Source organism: Gossypium raimondii, chromosome 9, assembly GCF_025698545.1.
Source record: "Gossypium raimondii isolate GPD5lz chromosome 9, ASM2569854v1, whole genome shotgun sequence".
Taxonomy (NCBI): Eukaryota; Viridiplantae; Streptophyta; class Magnoliopsida; order Malvales; family Malvaceae; genus Gossypium; species Gossypium raimondii.
Window position 1 is genome coordinate 2,440,314 of NC_068573.1, and position 20,512 is coordinate 2,460,825.

The 20,512-nt window shown below is 33.2% G+C and overlaps 2 protein-coding genes across 2 annotated transcripts; both read right to left on the reverse strand.

The window, feature by feature from the left end:
* Positions 1-484: 484 nt before the first annotated feature.
* Positions 485-6,085, reverse strand: LOC105798127 (probable mitochondrial-processing peptidase subunit beta, mitochondrial). The gene is made up of 9 exons (XM_012628052.2): positions 5,344-6,085; positions 4,070-4,234; positions 3,749-3,886; positions 3,514-3,665; positions 3,285-3,393; positions 2,730-2,828; positions 1,690-1,755; positions 1,312-1,419; positions 485-890 (listed from the first exon to the last, which is right to left on the reverse strand). Exons 1-9 carry the CDS (start codon positions 6,004-6,006, stop codon positions 804-806), a joined length of 1,587 nt encoding a protein of 528 aa, XP_012483506.1. The 5' UTR covers positions 6,007-6,085; the 3' UTR covers positions 485-803.
* Positions 6,086-14,686: 8,601 nt separating this feature from the next.
* LOC105798128 (microtubule-destabilizing protein 60) lies at positions 14,687-18,498 on the reverse strand. Its single transcript, XM_012628054.2, has 8 exons — positions 17,500-18,498; positions 17,366-17,411; positions 17,095-17,184; positions 16,504-16,623; positions 16,318-16,416; positions 15,593-15,652; positions 15,414-15,508; positions 14,687-14,964 (listed from the first exon to the last, which is right to left on the reverse strand). The coding sequence occupies exons 1-8, from the start codon at positions 18,333-18,335 to the stop codon at positions 14,832-14,834; spliced, it is 1,479 nt and encodes a 492-aa protein (XP_012483508.1). The 5' UTR covers positions 18,336-18,498; the 3' UTR covers positions 14,687-14,831.
* Between the last annotated feature and the right edge of the window lie 2,014 nt (positions 18,499-20,512).

Here is a 20,512-nt window from a genome sequence, read left to right on the forward strand (position 1 = left end):
AAATTTAAAACTTTAATCCTAATCAAAATAATAACAATAATGTGTATAATTATAAATTTTATAGATATTTTATTATTTTAAATTTCTCTACTATTTAAAACTTAATATTTCAAAATTATAATCATTAATTTATTCATTAATTTTTAATAAGTGTAAAGACTACCATGAAATTTAATATGTTTCACGCATCAAATTGATGAATTTGGCGAGAATTAAAATTTTAAAAATCCAAAAATACAGAACTAAAAATACCAATTAAAATATAAGGATTAAATCCACAAATCTTACAAAGTATAGGACCAATAGCAAAATTTAACCAGCTAATGCAAAATATAAATGATGGGTAGCAATTAGCAAACTGGCAGTTGGACTGCCAGCGGTGACACCCAATATTTTCAGCTCAAAAATAAATGACATTTAGTGCTACCATCCCCCAACCACAAATGCAGCTCAACATTCCAACCTATGTTACTTGGCAAGCAAATGAATATATGCATCCAACAGGGGCATATCCAAATTATTTGAAATATCCTTCATATTCCTCTCAATGTGTTGGACATGAATACTTCAAATAAAATAAAATAGAACATACATTACGGCCATTTCTGATTCTCTCAGCTCAAACACTAAAGACAGCCATACTTATTACAGAACCAAGAAGACTACAAAATGAATATAAAATTTACCCTTGATTGTTTGTTTCCCTGGAAACTTTGCTTGTATATAAAAGTGCCAAAATGTCTTTTTTTCTTGTGATTCCCCCCAAGAAGGTGATCCCATTGATAAAGAAAAAGCAAATTAATCTAATACCGGTTCCAGTAAGTACGGCGTCTGAACCAGTTGTAGTCGCGCAAACCTTGGATAGGACCCATGGCAGCAATGGCGACATCCTGCATAAACCAAACACAAACATTTATATCATAGAATTTGGTAAAAGTACCATCTATATCATGTAGTCAGATTGCATTTTGCGCTCTATTCAAAGTGTAAATTGACCTTTTCTAGTAAAACATTTCATCCATTTGCACTATTAAAAACCAGCTTAGCTAACAAAATAACTAGCACATGAACGTTTAACAGGAGGATCAGTTTTGAACAGTAATTTGACCAATTTGCTCTTTGATTTAACGTGCAATGACTAATTTACCATTTTTTAAGTAAAGGGGGCAAAATGCAATTTGATTCTCAGTACAAGAACCTCTATGATATTTTTTCTCATAGAATTTCAATTTCTCATCCCATAAAAGTTCATTAGCTCGACCCGTAAGGTGGCACAGGTAGTTAAGGGCTAGGTTTAGTTGCAGTTCATACCCTGTCATAAATAAATCGGTTTGCCACACGTTTAACAGTGCTGGGGTCAACAGCATCGATCCTAGCAAATAATTCAGCAAATGGGATTCTCCGACCGTATGTAAGTAGCTGCAAGGATGGGAGGCCAAAGGCAAATAAGTGCTCGAAATAAGTAATAAACAAGGTACACAAGTGTTTTGCCACAACTATTTAAGATCATACAATTCCGTATGAGCAAAACAAAATCTTTGTTTCCAGTGAATTGAGATTTGTCCTTGAATCATTTAGAACTTTATTTGGATAAAAAACAGCTGTTGTGCTGATTCAAATTATGTGATTGCTTGAATTCCATGCACCATTGGAATTAAAACCCTTTATAGTTTCGGAAAAAAACTGTACCTGGCGTCCAATGTCTTCAGCTACAGGACTGGTTCCATCTATGTGAAGCATCAAGGATGATTTTAACTGCAAAAAATAAACAGTAGTAGTTAAGCAAATGGCAAGTTCGATAGGCAAGTTAATTACAGGAGAAACAATACATTCACCGTTGCTTAAACTTTGCTAGTAGTCCCTATACTTCACAAAGGTTGTGGATTTAGCATTTATACTTTAATTTTATCTATTAGATCCCTGTGCCTTTCAAATTGGTCAATGTTAGTCACTGTACTTTTCAAATTTTGAACTTTTAGTCTTAACCAAAACAGTAGCAATCAAATTCGTTTGATTAAATTCAATTACTAGTCATGTACTACGCGTACACTTGTAGACTTGATCCATATACTCTAATTGAATTATTTTATGTCCCTATACTTCCGAATTTTGAAATTTCAGCCTTGAGGTAAATGATAGTCATTAATCCATTAATTGAATTTTTAGTGAGTAATGTGTGGAAATAATATGCTGACATAACATTAGATTTATGATAATATGTTCGGCACATAAGATTTTATAAATAAATAAACTTAATGAATTTAATAGTTATCATTTGGTAAGGAAAGAAGTTTTAAGATTTGAAAAGTATAGGGACCAAAAATGACCAAATTAAAGTATAGGGATTAAATCCACAACTTTCGGAAAATACAAGGACTAATAGCAGAATTTAACCTTCACTATTTATAGGGCACAGGCATTGATTTGGAAATTGGAATACAGATGTCTCTGTCTGCTAATCAAGGATGATAATGGCTCAGTCTGGTTTCGGAAAACAAATTGTAGATAAGTTTGGATCAGTTCATCAGTACTTCAACTTTTTTAAAAAGAAACATTTTTTTAATAGTAATTTTTCATTCTTTCAACAATTTAGGAAAACAATATTTATTTTTATACTATAAAAGTAAAAAACTAAGAAATAGAATTTGGCTTGAATAAACGAAATCAAACAAAGTTTCAAAGTTAGCATGTATCAAACGATAATAAAAGATAGCAGCATTTGTAGTTACCTGATTACGAGCACGAATGACATCAGCTTCCGAAACACGATAGGCTAGCTTGGTTGTCTCATACATAATAGCATAAGCCAAATCATCCAAACAATCAGGCTGAAACCATAACACAGAAATTATTTCCCAAAATAAAATAAAAAGAACAAAAATATACAAATAGCCAAGTACTGGTGAACAAAACAAAATTTTTACACCCTATGTTCTTCAGACTCAGGTGTGTCAGTTACTGGTGAGTGTCCAACATTTGTATGCTAAACTTTTTAAGATTTTTCATGCATTTGGTGGGTCCTTGGAAGATCAGATCTTATACCCGTATCCAAAAAAGTGTTTGGGTACTTTAAGAAAAAGGCAGAGTTGGAGCAACATAGGTTAAACCACTCTCATAGGAAAATGCAGCAAGAAGATGAATTAAAATTATTCAGATGGTATCAAGTAATATTACGATCTTTTATCTAAACAATTGTCAATCAAACTTGTAGGATTTGATCCTCCTTTTTTTCAGCAAAACTTTTATTTCAATCATAACATAGTACAGAAACACAGCAACCTCACCTTGGCAACAGCATAGACACCAAAAAGACCGGTATCTTTATAGTTGGTGTTGAAAGCCATCATGCTTTCTGCAATTTCATTAATGCCGACTCTTTGTGCCAGCTCAGAGCTGTTTAAAGGATTTGAAAGCTAATCAAAACATTGTTGCAACATAAGAGTTTCATTGTGAGACTTGAACATAATTTAGTGTAAAATATGATTCAAGATTCAGCATAAGAATAAAGCTCACCCCATGTGTTTTCCACCCCCAGCATTTTTGCTCCACGAACCCAACATTGCCTGCATAACCATGAGCGCAATGGAATCTGGATCTGTCCAAGAAGCTCCCTCAAAAGCAACAGCAAATTGCGCCAGAGGAACATCATCATTGATCATTCTAACCTGATTTCAGAGGGTATATCGCATTGAAAGTGAATGTTACTGAATAAAACAGTTCAAAATTTACGAAAGAAATGACACCCCACCTCAGAACCAGTAAAAGTTGCTGGTTCGTTCATAACTAACTGAGAACCAGTGGTTGGATCAGACGATAACTTGGTAAACAACTTCTTCACTTGGTCAACAATTTCCTCATGCTTAACAGCACCAGATGCAGCAATGACCTGTAATAGTTACCAAATAACACAAATTTTATAAGAACCGATCAACAACTATTGCACAAAGTATTTACATAATATGCTTGGAGATCAACAGAATAACATGGTATTCCTTAGTTTAAACTTTAAAGCGCATAGCCATGTCGTGTTAAATGAACAACAAGAGAAGATGATTAGTTCTTTGCATACCATTCTAGGAGCAGTATAGTGTGTCTGAATATAGCTTTGCAAATGCTCTTTGGTGATCGTCCTAATATTATCAGCAGGTCCGAGAATAGTTCTACCAAGAGGAGTGTACTGGAAAGCAGTTGAATGCAAATGGTCAAAAATAACCTCCTCCGTTTGACCCTCAACCTACAAAATTCCCCAGAAGATAGCTTGCGTTATGGATAATCAACATAGAACCAAAACAAGTGCATTTGGCATTATCTATAAAGAAAAGAATGATAACAAACATCTTTATGAGACTTGACAAAAGATTATTTAACACCAAATAGGCGCACCTGGGGAAACAAATGAGACACCTGTGCTTGCATACTACTCGAATTACATTCTAAAAAGTTTGAATTCAACTTGATCATTGACAATTTGAGCTTGAGCAACTTGAAATATTATACAAGCCATTTCGTATATCTTATGTTTGACTTGAGTAGCTTTCTAACCTAATTGAGCTTTTTTTCTTTTAATTAGCATTGGAAACTTTCAATTTGAACTTGAGCTTGAACAGTTCAATCTTTATCTCCAATCAAGCTCAAATTAGAAAATCTGAATTAAGCTCATTTTTTACTAAGTAAATACGCCTAATCAAACAAGCTAAAACAATTTGGTCTTTATCTCGAATTGAGCTTCAGCTTGAAAAGTGAAACTCGATCCAGCCAAGCCTCAACCAAATAGTCCATCTAAAGCAGCTACTCGGAAACTAAGGACTTCCATCACATATTAGTAAAAAAACACAAGAAAATTATTTTAAACAAATAAATTTAATATCTTTACTATAAAAACCCTGAAGCCAATAATAATTTGTATTGATCTAACAATCCAATTACCTCCTTTGACCCTAAAAGTAAATAGTCAACTTCCTAAATTAACCACTAAAACACAAACCATTCAAAAACACACTAATAACCAAATCAAAATCAGGCAAAACACAGGCTCAAACACAATTTTTACCTCCCAACACACATCAAGCCAAAACCAATTTTTTTTAAAAAATCCATTTTTAGCAAATCATATCCTTCTCCCTGCTGATTATATTTCCTTAACATTATACTCTACATTTCCTAAAGATCATATATATATAAACACATAACTTATTCAGCTCCTAATGCCAAGCAAAAACACAAACAACCCAAATTTATTCCCTTCTATAATACCTGAGAACAATACATTCTAAACATATAAAAACATATATTATAAAAAGAAACCTTACTTAGAAACCCCAAATATCAATGATTTTTAATTACCTCTTCCATTTCCCTTAGAATCACATCCCTTTCCCTACTAATTCTGTGTTCCTCAAACTTCGAATTCTGCAAAATATCGGCCAATATATCCAACGCTTTAAAGACATCTTTGTCCATAACTTTAGCGTAATAAGTCGTCTGTTCCCTAGAAGTATAAGCATTCAAATGGCCTCCCATATTCTCAATCTCTTCCTCCAGTTCCCTCGCAGACCTCTTCTCTGTCCCTTTAAATATCATATGTTCCAAGAAATGCGCTGTCCCATTCGTCTCCTCGGTCTCAAATCTCGATCCTGCATCGATCCAGACCCCAACCGTGGCTGTGTGGGAAGACAGGGTAGATTCGGTTGCCACACGAAGGCCATTGGGCAAAGTTGTGATTTTGGTTTCGGGAGAAGATAAGATGTGGGTGTGGGATGTCACGGTTGGGTGAGGGGAACCGTATTTGAGGAAACGAGGATCTGGGTTTTCGAGCTTTTGGAGCTTTGATTTAACGGCGAGGGCTAATCGATCGTAGATCATGGCGGTTGGTGGAGGAGGGGAGATTTCTTTAGATTCGGCGGCGGCGAGCGGAGAGGCGGCCGAAGAAGATGATCTAGCGGCGGTGAAAGAATATGATGGCTTGCGGGACCGGCGAGCAAGAGAAAGCAGCTGCTTGGTCGCCATGTTTGATGATTCTTTTTCCCCACTGTGTAATTTTTAGGGTTTGAGAGAATTAGGAAGAGACGATGGGTGTGATTGTTCATTAGGGATACTGCAGTCGTTTTTAAGTTTAAAGAAGAAGGGTAAACTACAGTTTTAGTCCTCCAACTATAAGAAATTTCTTTTTTAATCATCAAACTATGAAAAGTTATAAAATGGTCACTCAACTATTCAATTTCCTTTTTTCTGGTCACCCAACTATTGATTTTTGGGTGTTTCCATTTTTATGTTAACCAATTGGTGTCCAAAAATAAAAAATTGAATTGTTAGGTGACCATTTTGTAACTTTTTGTAGTTAGGTGATTAAAAAAATACTAATAATTGAGTGACTACTGATGTAGTCTCTTTACCCCTCTTACAAGCTTGATTCATAATTTTTTGTTTTGGTAAGCCTCTGACACACCAGCAATTGCATACAAGCATCATAAACATAACTCTCGAGTGTTTAAGTAAATTTGTCTTATGGCATGTCAATTATATCGGAACACTTTTCAAATGGTAACATAAATTTCTACCACAACACTTTTCAAGTCTCAAACATTCATCTCAAAACATCATTAATAGAATTATTCATCCAAAAATGACAAATTAAACCGAAGCCAATAATTTAGAGAAACATAGAACCAAGTTAGAATGTCAAAAAGTAATGAGTAACAATGCATTTGATTAAGTAAAACCTCAACATCGCTTTTTCTAACACTTAACCAAAACTCTCAAAAACTCCAATTTAATCTCACCTAAGCTGTATGATTAAGATTTAGAACTTGAAAACACTTTAAACCCTGTATAAAACCAATAAAAATCAGCCTCTACAACTCATCCAAAACTTCAATAATCTACCCAAAACCATACCAACTCTCAAATTCACTGTTTTAATGTCATTGTGGAGTGTGCCTCGTATTTATGAATCAATGTTGCGATGACACAAAAAATGACGTCCCGACGAGGGACATATGAGTTGCGACGTGGCGAAGTGTTTCCAATTCAATCGGGTTTTCTTCTCCTAGTTAAACTCTGCTATTGTTTCCCAGTTAAACTCTGATTAGTTTATGGTTATTTTAGTCATGTTTAACCTGCGAATTTAGCCTATAAAAGGGACTGTTATAACCTAGATTAATCACCATCATCATCTTTGAGGTTGAGAGAGTTTTGTGAATTTTAGGGAATTTCAAGTTTTAATCAAAATGTTGTGTTCCTTCAGAATTTAAGGTTATTTGTTGAAATTATCTCTATCTTGTACTTTTTTGGTTTTTTGCTAATTTAGTGAAGTCTCAATGAAATTATATTTTCATGAAGAAATTATATTTACCTTGTTGAGATCAATGAAATTTTTATGAAGAATAAAAGAAAATGAATGAGGGAGTTAATGGGAGTTAGAATAACATTCCCTCCAATTGAAATTGGCTAATGGGTCATTTGCTAATGAGTCTCTGGTCTAATAGCATCTAATAGCCATTTAAGGCCTCCTCATCTTTTTAATTATAATTTCTATATTAAAGACATCTGCCTCACTAATTTTAATTTTCTTTCAAAATAGTTCATAACTCAAATTCTAATTTCTAAACTCTAATTAATTTAATGCAATTTAATAATGGATATTCAATTATACTAAGTCATAAAAATAATTTGATACCCGTTTTCGAAAAACATCTTTATTTAACTTTCCAGAACGTCTTAGATTTTTTATTTTCAATGCTTTACAAATTTTTTGACATCGAAAAATTTTGAGTTTTTACAAATTTGGTAAGTATGGTAGTTTGTTTGCAACGGGAACAACCTTTTATCAAAGTAACGCTTTATTAGCCATGACCTTTTAAGGGCCTTAATGTCGCTCCTCGAAGAAGCCTCTTAAAGCTCCAATACATCATTGGGTGAGGCCTACCGAAGACCTCAAATGCCGTTATTGTAGAAGCGTTTTAAGGCTTTAAATCCCCGTCGGGTGAGGCTTCTTAAGACCCTAATGTCGTTTTTAGTGTTGTCCTACCAAAGGCTCCAATGTCACTCTTAGAGAAGCCTCTTACGGCTCTAGTGCCCCATTTGGCGTGGTCTCTTAAGACCTCAACTCACTAAAAAACGATTGCTAGGCCCATTGGGCATAGCCTTTTAAGGCTTCAATAGACAACACTACAACATGCCAAGTAAGACTACATAAAAAAAGGTGAAAAAAATAAAGTAAAAAATAACAAAAGGCATTAAGACAATTTTAGAGTTCATTACATATATACTCTAATGAAGTTTACCAAATTAGGCTAATCCGTTCAATGGAGATTTTATCATAAATTCATTCTTATGGAATTGACTCATTCTAGCGAATCTCTTCGTTTTTAGTAATTTTTCACACTATTTAAGAGGGGAACCCCCTATTTTAATGACTCGACGTACCCCTTACAATGTGAACTACCATGAAAAACCATCCTAACTTTTCTACAACAACCGGGCAAATGAGGAAATTGAGTGGTGAAATGTGGAAAGAGATGTATATAGTCGTTTATTATGGATAATGCACTAAAAGATTTTAAATCTTACTAAAACCAGGTCATCTTTAAGTTTAAAGATGAAAAGGTAAATGCGTAATTTAAGTATTCACCATTTAAAAAACTCTTGAAATTAGGGTTTTCGAGAGAACAAAAGTTTGATTCATAATTTTTGTTTTTGGTATACTAAAGAAATATGTTTAAATCTAGTCTAGATTATGGCGTACCTACGATGTGGATGAGAAAAAATTAGAGTTAATGCAATAGTTGGGGCCTGAACTTGGCAAATATTTTCAAATTGGGTCTACTTTTTTTTTGTCCAAGTTAATCCTTGATCTTGACAATTGTTCCCACATTAAGGCCTATATTTTTCTTGGTTATAAGTTAGTCCCTGATATTTCTTTGAAAAAAAAGTTGGACAGAAAAATATCCAGACTCTAATGTGAGAACAATTGTCAAGTTAGAGGATTAACTTGGATCAAGAAAAAAGTTTAGACCCAAATGTGAGAACAATTCTGTAGTTTGAGCCCCAATGTAAGAACAATTATCTAGTTGAAAGATTAACTTAGTTAATAATATAAAAGTTCAGCCCAATGTAGGAACCAAAGCTCAAGCCCCAAAATACGGATTAACTCATCTATGTAATACATATATTTATTAAAAATGATATAAAAATAAAATGCATCTTTGGTTGGAATGGTAAAGGTAAAAGTAAAGATTCAAAATTTATTACGTGGGGTTCAAATATTTTTAGATTGAGTTTTTTTTTATCGATTTTATATAAAATGTAAAATGATAAAAACATCCTCATTATAATATAATTTACTTTGTATATAAAAGAATATTTTAATAAATTTTCAACTAAATTGGTGCTTGATTGATTCATGACACCAACTCAATTAGGGGTTTAAAGGGGTGATAGTGGTTCGGTTTGGTCAGACTTTTTAGATTTTTCAAACCTTCCATAATTCGGTTTGGCTCAATTTGGTTCTCGATTTTTTCATATTAATTTTTTGTTCTGATTTTTTAGACTTATTTTGATAAAATGAGCTTTATTTTATGGCTTTTGAATATTATTTGACAAAATTTCAAAAAAAAATCATAAATGTATTTTAAAAAACAATAAATTTTGAAGAACTTTTAAATTATTTAACTATTTTAATATAAAATAATTATTTTGTATCATAAAAAATAAAAATAAAAATAAAAGTATATTAAGTAAAAAATAGATTTTAGTTTGGTTTCGAATAACCGTAATTTTTGAAGTTGCATTCCATAAACCATCCAAATACCTTAATTCCGGTCGGTTTTCAGCTTGGTAGATTTTTTTTTTCTCAACCCTAACTTAATATAAGTATAAATATAGATAATAACTTATAAGTCAAATTGTATAAAAGATCATGTACCATGCGGTTTTGTGGATTTAGACAATTTACTATAATTTGATTATTTCTCTTTTTTGATAATTTGATCATTACTTTAGTATAGTTTACCCACTTTTATTTTTTTTATTTTTTGAAATGTATAGTTTTAGTTTTTTAGGTCAATAATTTTTTTTTTGTTAATTTTGTCAAATTAGAACTTTTCTTTGAAAAAAACATGTGGTGACATGACATACACATAGGGTAATTAGCAAAAAATGTCACTTTTAAAAGTTAATTAGCAAATTAGGTCATTTTTTCTCAAATTTAGGGAAATAGGTTGATTTTAAATAGAGAAACAGAAAACACCCCTACAGAAGACGTTTTTAGCTGATGTGCACGTCCTATAGGACATGCTTTCAGCCTCTTGACTGCCACCTCAGCTAAAAATGCTTCCACCAGGATTCGTTTTTGTCCTTTCCAAAAAAAATTGTGTTAGGTGTTAGAAATTTGGGGAGAAAGATTTATTTGTACTTGTGTTCTAGAAAGAAATTGTGATAGTTTAAATGTATGTTTAAGTTCATGGTGATACGGTAGCACTTGGAGACCCACACAATTCAATTCCCGTGTGGGAAGTGCACCATTACCTTAAAAGATATCACATTGCAACTTGAGGTCCCAGTTCACAGTGGTTATACAGTCACCTTTTTTCAAGTATAACTAGGCCTCCTAGTTTACGGTGGTTATGCATCATGGGTTCAAGTATAACTTGACCCTCCAATTGGCGGTGGTTATCGGTCACAGATTCAAGTTTCATGCCACCAGAAAAGAATACTTTATAAACCCCATACATAAGTTTTGAGATATAATCATAGGAAAAAAAGGGTTTATAAAGTATCCTCTTCTAGTGACATGAAACTTGAACCTATGACCGCATAACCATCGACAATTGGGGACCGGAGTTATACTTGAACCCGTGATGCATAACCACCGCCAACTAGGAGCTCTAGTTATACTTGAAAAAAAGGTGATTGTATAACCATTGTGAACTGGGACCCCGAGTTGCAATGTGATATCTTCTAAGGTGATGGTGCACTCCTTACACGACAAATGAAATGTATGGGTCTCCGAGCATTACTATATCACCATGAAATCAAACATATCTTAAAACTATCACAATTTATCCCTAAAACTCCAACATAAATAAACCTTCCCTTCCAAATTTCAACACTCAACAAAAAAATGAAAATAAACTTTTTTTTAAGAGACAGTGGGTAAGGGAGTTGATGGAGTAGGGAGAGCAAAACCCCCTTTATATAGGCAATTGGGGGAAATTTAAAAAAAAAAGTATTTAAGAGCCTGTGACCATCTGGGATTCCAAGGATGGGGTGTTTGAAAATTATCTTGAGATTCCTGGATTCTAAAATTTTATCATGGGATTCCCTGATAGGGTTAAGGTTGTGCTGAATGCGTTTTCTTCCCACACATTTTCTTTCTGCTGAACTCTAACCCTAAACTCAAAATTCTCAAGCCTGAGAATCTGGCACGACATTTTGTTAATGCTTTTGATTTTAACTACAAAATGCCAATGTTATATACTGGAAACACTTATACGAGTATGCCATCAAGCCTACATTAGTGGGCAATTTGCAAGTAATTTTGGTTTTAATGTAGAGTTTACAAGAATGGATGATGTAATCCTTACAACATGCACCGACGAAGGGACATCCAACCCTAGACATGTAACTGAGGTTGATAACGAAGAGGGATCTAAAATTGATAACGATCCAATTCAGGAGTTCGAGCCAGATGGTTCAGAAATTACATTATTTTCTAAACCAAAGGTCGTTTCTACTGAACCAGAAGAGAGTGGTTCTAAAGGTGAAGGTCTAGATAATGCTGGAAGAACCCATCCGGGTTCCACGACATATGTACCTCCACCCCACATGCTTAATGTTGATCTTGATGTTGAAGGTGGGTTAGAATTTCCAAAACTTACTCATAGAAGATCGAACTATGCAAGTTCTTCGCTAAATGTCGACAATTTACAAGCTGAAAGGAGTTTTCCTCCAAAGATGTTTTTGTTGCTGTAGTGAAGCGGTATAACATAAAATATGAGGTCAACTTTCAGGTTACAAAATTTCAATCAGAAAAATATGAGGCCTAGTGTGCAAAGCATAACAGTAGATATCCATAAAAAATCATGTCACCTGTGAGAAAGAAGACGAGGTTTTGGATAATCAAGAAATATAATGCTCCATATACTTATGTTGTTGTAGGTACATCACAAGATCGTCCAAAATTAGATTCTGACCTAATCTCTGACATTGTCTTACTTATTTTGAAATACTTGTGTTGTTGTAGGTATGTCACAAGATCATCCAAAAAAATGGGTTAGTGAAAGCACCAGAAAAATATGAACCATACTGACCGAAAGGTGATGCACCCATCAGTATAGTATTTGGGATTGAAGCTGATGATCATGAACTCGATGCATGTACTCTCGATCGTGGCCTTATGTGGGGTCGTCTTAGCCTTCTACGATGACATTGCCTACTCCTTTCCTCCTCCAGCAATAGTTATAGCTTACCATGAATTTTAAACCATGTCATGTAATCCGAAGAGGTTGCCAAATCCGGTCGGACAATTGATTTGTGCATAGGTATAAAATTGTACCTATGTTCCCATATGTAGATATATTTGGCATGGATTTTAGACCAATCTTCACCGGTTCTCCCTACAAGTTTATCTTATGAAGTTCATCAAGTTCCTGGGGTGATGGCAAAATATTTTGCATAAACTCGAATTGGCACATCTCCTGGTCAAATTTGTGTATCTCAACTGTTGCAAAAACTATCAATGACACTTTAACGTGCCAGATATTGATATTCGCTAAAAATTTTACCAGAATGCATTCTTAAATTCTCAGATCAAAGTATGACATTCATTCAAACTACAGTATGAAATTATAAATTTTGTTACGTACCTGATATTAAATTTCAAATCCTTACGTAAATATTATATATTTGAAAATTTCAAAAACTAACATCAGCTTCTTATTGTTGATCTAACAATAAATCAAATATCTTCGAGCTCGTCTGATATATCCATATGACTCGCGTCATTGTTCCACCTATTCAAATAATATGTTATTTTAAAATTATAATAATGAAAAAAATATTATGATAACTGTATTATTAAATGAATTTTACCTTATTATGAGTGAGAATTCATAAGGGACGTTTACTCGGGGAAGTAAAAATAGTAGGCGGTACAATGCCCATGATTGAAGAAGGAGTATGCAATTACCAATTTTAATTTTTTGTACTTCCTCTCGGTACAATGTCGCCAACACAACTGATCCCCAATTGAGTCACCTCGCTTCTTTTAAGTCGATTAGTTGTAGGAGTCACCTTAAATGTACCAGATTTCAAGATTTATCTAGCATTAGAAAACCTTCGATTAACCTTAGTACGGATGCTCAGGCGTATTGTTGTCTTTCAATGGCACTAACGGAGTTGTCGGTATATGAGTAATTGTCTTCTAACCATTTCATCTTTATCCGACTACCACTAAACTTGTGTGGAACCTTGCCTAATAGTTGGTCGCAAGGCTGCCTCATCAATCAGTAAACTGAGTTGTAATGCTACATCCTCGAGTGTAATTGTACACTCACCGCACAAAAAATAGAATGTATGTGTCTCGGGTCTCCATCTTTCCACCAAAGCACTGATAAGTGGGGGCTCCAATTTAATCCCCCCAACGTATGAGACACATGCAAGAATCCTTTCTCTCGCAAATGTGGTTCAATAACACGCAGTGCCCTCACACTTAAATTGTGCATATACGTCTTGATAATTCAATCTTCAGTCTGATTATATAAACATAGAAAATTTATAAAATTAATAATATTAACAACTTAATAATTATATCAATTAAAATAAAAATAGTAATAATATTTTCTAACTATTTGTAATTGGATGTTAGAAATGTGTTTGTCATCCAAACGAATAAGATGCATTGACATTTTAAAATTATAAAAATCAAATAAAATTAAAGAAATTACGAAATATAAAATTAAGACAAGAAGAATTTGAGAGAAATTGAATGAAAAATTGAGAATAAAATAGTAGAGAGAATTGAGAGAATAAGATTGAATGAAGAAAAAATAAAATAAGTAGGGTTTATACGAAAAATGAAATAGTCGTTGGAAGGTAAAAATGTAATTAGCTGTTTAAAATTTTAACAATTGAAAAAAAAATTACCATTGGATAAAATGACTGTTGGACAAAAACGCCTTTTGGAGGAGGCATTTTATGTTTCTCTCTCCAAAATCGTCCTATTTTCCTATATTTTTTGTCTATGTAAAAATCAAAAGAAAAACAAAAATGTACATGCTATATACGTTTAAAGAAAAATATTTCAAATTAAATTATTTGATAAAATTAACAAATAGAAACTTGGTCTCATTAGTGAATTAAGAGTAAATTCACCGGATTTTTACTAAATTATAGAGGTGTGTAGATCCATTGGATTAAAACAATTATTAACAAAGTTAAGATTTGTAACATATAAAGAGATTTGCTTCGGTCAAAATACATGAGTCTTGACATTGTTGGCAAAAGTTGAGACTACATCTTAAAATATTTGAGTTTTCCTATGCGCGCAGTTGCGATTAATATATTAGATTAAAATTCAAATTCTTAATTTATACATTACAAAATGTGGTTTATAGGATGCTAAACATTTTCACTTCAATATTTATGTTGAAATTAAAATAGGTTTTTTGCTCTTCAAATTTATGAGTAATTTAAAGTTAACAAGCAGCACACTTATCATTTCATTGATCCCATTGTTTTCCACATTTAAGAAGGAAAAAAAGGGCACAAAATTGCAACTAAATTAGTTGCTCTCATGTACAAAAAAATCAAATCATCCTTCAGAGAGGGAAAACCTATATATCTCTCACTTCATTGCCTTGGAAAGTGTATGAACTCATGTCACTCCATGATATGCAGCATTTTATCTTCTTATGTTGTGAAATGTGGAACTTTGGCTCCTTTGGTATTGTTGGATTCTTTGTTGACCTTAAAAACATAAAAACCGCACACATTACCATAAAAAACAAACAAAATGAAGAACTAGAGTGACATAGATCGGTAAGCATTCAAATGATGTTCTGAGAAGTTTGAAGCTAAAAACCAAAGGCAAAAATTGGTGAATGTATCTGAGAGGTCTCTCTATTATAGCAGCCTCAACAATTTAACTAGAACAGAGTTAACATTATTGTTGAAAGGACATCATTTACTGTTAATACTTTTAAAGTTTATACTTCTATAAATAAAATCTTTTGAAAAAGATAAGTTTCAAGACATTTTTTATATGGTAAATGTTACTTCTGTTACGATTTAGATTTATTTGACTCTTTTTAATAGTATAGGGACTAAATTGATCGATTTAATAATTGAGGGACTAATTTGATCTGTCTGTATAATATAGGGACCTCCTAGGTACTTTAACCGCAAAAAATCTTTACCTTTTGGGAACAAAAGGCCTGTCAAAGTAGGGCATAGGCTGTGCTTTTGGAATGAGCTCTTTTCTCAGCTTCTTTATCTCTTCTTCTTCTTCCATCTACAAAGGGCAAAACACTAATTTAGATAGAGCCTGAAACAAGCAAACAACTTTATATCATATGCATTTTTCTCATCCTTTTACCTTTTGCTGTCTCATCCTTTCCATTTTATATTGCTCTATTAAACTCATCTTCTCAGCTACCTGTGACACACACGTACAAACTATTTTAAAATTTTTAATGTATTTGAAGAGTCTTTGGAGCGTCACATCCAATACCGATACTCTTATCTAAATATGCATCAAACATAATGATTTAAGAAAGATGAAAAGTTGGAGCAACATAGCGCAAAAAACATGATTAAGGTTCCACATTTTAATGCCTTGAACCTCAACCTATATGTACTACCAATCAAATACATATGAAAGCACTTCAAAATATCAACACTAATATATATAAATAAAAATATGAACATAAGTACTTCAAAAAATATATACGAAATTTGAGCAGTCTAGCACAAAAACATGAGCAAGGTTCCTTTAATGCCTCAAACCTCAATCTATATGTATTACCAGTCTATATGTTGGATACACAATAAAGCACTTCAAGAGTACCAATGAACATCAACGTATGTATGCATATACATATGAAGGGTCTTTTTGGTGGGTCACATCTCAAATAGAATACCTCTATTTGATTATGTGTCGGACATAAGCACTTCCAAGGGAAGAAAAATTGGGACAACATAGCACAAAAACATGAATTAGGTTCTACATTTTAGTGCCTCAAAGCTAAATCTATATGTACTACCAACCAAATACACATTAAAGTACTTCAAAATACGAAACGCCAACGTATTAAAATGAACCTGATGATCAAACTCAGCACGCTCCACTGCTCGCACATCACTGTGTAGTCTCAGGTCTACTGGTATTGTGTTCTCTTTAACAGGAGGTTTGATGGGGACCTGCATTAACAAGACACAGTTAAATAGATGATAAAGTATACTTTTGAATTCATTTAAATGATTAAGTGTCTCTTTGTGGCTTACTACCTCTGGTTCATCAGTTGTCCATGGGAGGCCTTGAGCAATGGGGATCCGTTGCTTCTCTTCTTCCACCATCATTTCTTGGATCTTTTTCATGAATTCTTCTTCCTTCATTTTTCCTCTTTGCTGTAATAAATAATAACCAGTAATTGAAAAGCTTATAAAATAAGAATACATCAAAACAAATAACATACGTGGTCCAAGTCCAACTAGGTAGGTTCGTCTAATTCAGTCATGATATTACGTTGGTCGTCTGATACCAATCGTCTTTTTTCAATTATTTTTAATCGAACCAACCGATTGCACACTCACAGAGTCTGCGCCAAGGCGGCAGGCAGGGGGCTTGGCCCCCCAAAAACGGCATTTAAGTCTTTAAAATTATAAGTTAGTTTAATGGTAAAAATACACTTTGGGCCCCAAAATGAAAACTTTTCAGTTTAATCCCTTTAAAATTCTAAAATAACAAGCATATACAAAGATAGTTTGTACTTTGGCCTCATCAAAATTTTATAATTTATTCCCTCTCCCCCCAAATATAAACTTCTGGCTTCTTCCATACACACTCAGATAACTGAGACTTTAAGTCAAAAGATGTACCTCAGTTCTTAGCTTGAATGGTTTCTGAGAAGTAGGTTTGAGCTGCTTTTTCCATCTCCTCCCACCAATTCTCCCAGTAGATTCAGAGCTCTAAAATCCACATATAAATTAAAAGAAAAGACATAATATCTATAGGAGAAATATGAAAATAGCTAGCCTGAGAGATTACTTAAATAAAACAAGTAGCTATAAGATATTAGACCAAAGCTTAACAATGGAAAAAGCCTCATTTAACATTCAATAAATTAGCAGAAAGTGATTGGTTACTTACATTTCTTCGGTTTCTTCGACCCCCATTAGAATCCCTGCTTGAAACACTGCAGATAAACACAGGAACATTAGTACAAAAAGCAAATATATATGTACTGTAGTGGGGTAACTAATCAAACAGTTGGTGTGCCTAACCTTCTTTGGCTATCCCACGAAGAAGAAACCGAGAAACGCCGATCCAAACCAAGATTCTCAGCAGTCAAAACAAACTCCGATGGAAGGAACGAATCCCTAGTCTCAGTAGTCACCGTTGGTGGCTCTAATCCAGGTAATCCCCACTTCATTGGCTTCTTCTTTTGATCTTCTTTTGGCTCCTCTTCCTCATCTTCTTTCTTCTCTGGTTCTTCTTTTTTAGGTATTGAAAGAAGCTTTTCAAAGGCCTTAACCAAATGCATAACTTTCCCAGAATAAGGTACACTATTCCTTGCTTCTTCCATCAACTTATCCCTCCTTCTCTTGATTGTAGAACTACCTGTTTGGCTTGAGTTCTCGATTTCATCATCAATCTCTTGATTATCATCTGATCCATACCCTTCTCTAAGATTCTCAATCAGATCAACCTCTTCTTGTGTCTCTGCTTCAGTTTCAGTTTTTTTCTTAATGAACTCTTCTTGGGATGCTCTTAGATTCTCATAAGCAACACACAAACACTTCTTTGAATTCCCACCAAAGTTGTTGTCTTTACATTTGCAATCTATCACAGCCGTTGGATTCGAATCGAATCTTTCTTTCTTCTTCTTGGCTACCACGAACTTTCTTTCCCGGAGCTTGTTTCTTGGTGAATATAATACAACTGGGTTCTTAGAAGAACATTTCTGGGATTTTGAAGATTTCGTTAATGGAGAACTTGAATTAGAGATGTTGGGATCTGAATTCTCGGAAAGTTTAGAAACCTTTTGGGTTTTTGATCGAGAACTACTTTCTGGGTCTTTCACAGGAGTCCTCTGTTTTGAAATCTTAGCAACCTCCATTGAAAAGAAAAAAAAGAAATCTTTCAATAAATTGGAAAATAAAATCTGGGTTTTGGTTTATGAATGATTGGGAAAATGGAGAATTCCGAGAAAGTGAGAGAAAATTTGGAGTCTTTGATGTAAAGAATTGAATGAGAAGGAACCAAGAAATCAAAGAAAAGAGGAGAAGAAAAAAGGAACGTTAAGAGGGACTTTTGGCCTTTTGGGACGCTCTAACGGCTAGTTTTGTGTTGTCCGTGAGCCGTAGGATTACTTGCTTAAAAATGTTGTGTTTTATTTATTGACCGTTGGATTAAGGGCTTTAAAACCGTTATGAATTGAGAAGATCAGATCATGTGGATATTGAAATACCCTTCGTTAATTAGAAAATTACAATGGAGCCATTTTGGCTTGGGCAATAATGGGATTATAGTTTAGCGTAATCTGGGCCCATTTTGGCTAGTAGGGTTTTTTTTTTTTTTGAAAGTGCTATAATGAGTTAATTTTGGTAATGTATTTTCAATTTTTTTATATTTTTAATTATATTTTTATTATTGTTTTTGTTAAAATGGTACCTAATTTTCCAACTAGTTATTGATATTGTGATGAATGATTTATCTACATTATTGCATCATAAATCAATTAGACATCAATTCGGTTACGAAAGTTACTTTGATATCCTTTTGCATTTAAAATAAGTTATATTATTCGAGAGTATTTTAGTATTTTTTTAAATAAAAATATGCAAACTTTAATTCCCTATAACCGACCGATTGTCGGATCCAAGATACAATGTGTCACACTCGTTGCCAAAGCAACTACAATCAAATTATATTCAATTAATATCAATTAACATGAAAATACAAATAATATAAGCACATGACATGACATATAATCATTTTTTGGGTCTTACGAAAGCTCTAATGCTAACCCGAGGCCGAATTAGGATTAAATTGTAATGTTGAAAAAACTTCAGCTTAACGTCGCGACATAGGGAGTTCCTTGTTGCGATATAACATACTACTTTAGCCTCGTTTTGGTGACCAAATTCGACGTCGCACTGTAGCCTGAAGTCTTGATCTCATCGCAACGATATTCATTTGATGTCGCGGTGTTACATACTGTTTCTGCAAATTCTAAATGAATATCAACCTGCAACTTTTCAAATAAACTACCAAACATAAGCAATTCATAGCCAACCAATATATGTCATTTCGTAGCATTAGTTCATGCACTCTAATACCTTATTCAACATTACACTAATGCAATCACCTATAAGCCAACCATTTAGTGCAATTCATTCAAAACTTATACATTCATACTAAATTCACTAATGTCATTAGCACTTACAGCTTTTCATACCATTTAAATCATATATACACAAAATTTATAAATATGTGACAATTATTTAACCAAATTTACTCCTTTAAGCCCTACCTCTAAAGGATATATGAACTTAGAAGCAAATCAAAATTGACTCTACTTAGGTACATGCTAAACTTAGGACAAAATTTGGATTTATACAAAATCTGTTGAGTTGAGGATTGATTGCTAGATGCTGGATCTATAACGATCCAATAGTTAGGGGTGTCGGAAAGTATATTACCGGGACTCTGTTTCTGTAAATCAGACTCGTAAATATTTATAATAAATATTTACAAAGTTAGTTGTGTAGTTAATTAGGTTTCGGTTAAGCGAATTTACTTGAATTAAAAGTAATTAGGTATAAGGACTAAATCACATTTTAGTTAAAAGTTGAATTATAAATTAAAAATTAATTAAAGGGCCAATATAGTAATTATATCTATATTTGAATAGTGGACTGCATATGTTATAAAAATATGTTATAATATTAAGAAATCTTAATTATTAAGTTAAATGTATATATGTATTATATAATAATTAGTGTAATAAAACAAAATAGGTATTAAAAGAAAGAATAAAGAAAAAGAAATAGAAAGACATACAAAATTAAGAAAGAGAAAGAAAGAAGAAAGGAGAGACGCATGTCCTAAGGGATTCAAACTTTCAAATTTTAATTGGTTAGTCAATTTAGTCCCTTTTCTTGTAATTTTAATATTTTTGGAATCCCGGTATCTAGGACTACCCGACCCATGTTGAAATTTTAGCAATTGTTAAGATTTAAATGTTGTTAATGTTGGATGATTTTAGTATTAAGGATTAAATTGATATATTTT

What these genes read in the sequence shown, in the direction of transcription:
- LOC105798127 (XM_012628052.2), bottom strand. Translation starts at nt 6,006, where the DNA reads ATGGCGACCAAGCAGCTGCTTTCTCTTGCTCGCCGGTCCCGCAAGCCA. An exon ending in ACTATACTGCTCCTAGAATG is followed by an intron (nt 3,887 to 4,069) that starts GTATGCAAAGAA and finishes TAACTATTACAG; the next exon opens with GTCATTGCTGCATCTGGTGC. An exon ending in CTGAAGACATTGGACGCCAG is followed by an intron (nt 1,420 to 1,689) that starts GTACAGTTTTTT and finishes CCATCCTTGCAG; the next exon opens with CTACTTACATACGGTCGGAG.
- LOC105798128 (XM_012628054.2), bottom strand. Translation starts at nt 18,335, where the DNA reads ATGGAGGTTGCTAAGATTTCAAAACAGAGGACTCCTGTGAAAGACCCA. An exon ending in GTCGAAGAAACCGAAGAAAT is followed by an intron (nt 17,185 to 17,365) that starts GTAAGTAACCAA and finishes TGTGGATTTTAG; the next exon opens with AGCTCTGAATCTACTGGGAG. An exon ending in GTGCTGAGTTTGATCATCAG is followed by an intron (nt 15,653 to 16,317) that starts GTTCATTTTAAT and finishes TGTGTGTCACAG; the next exon opens with GTAGCTGAGAAGATGAGTTT.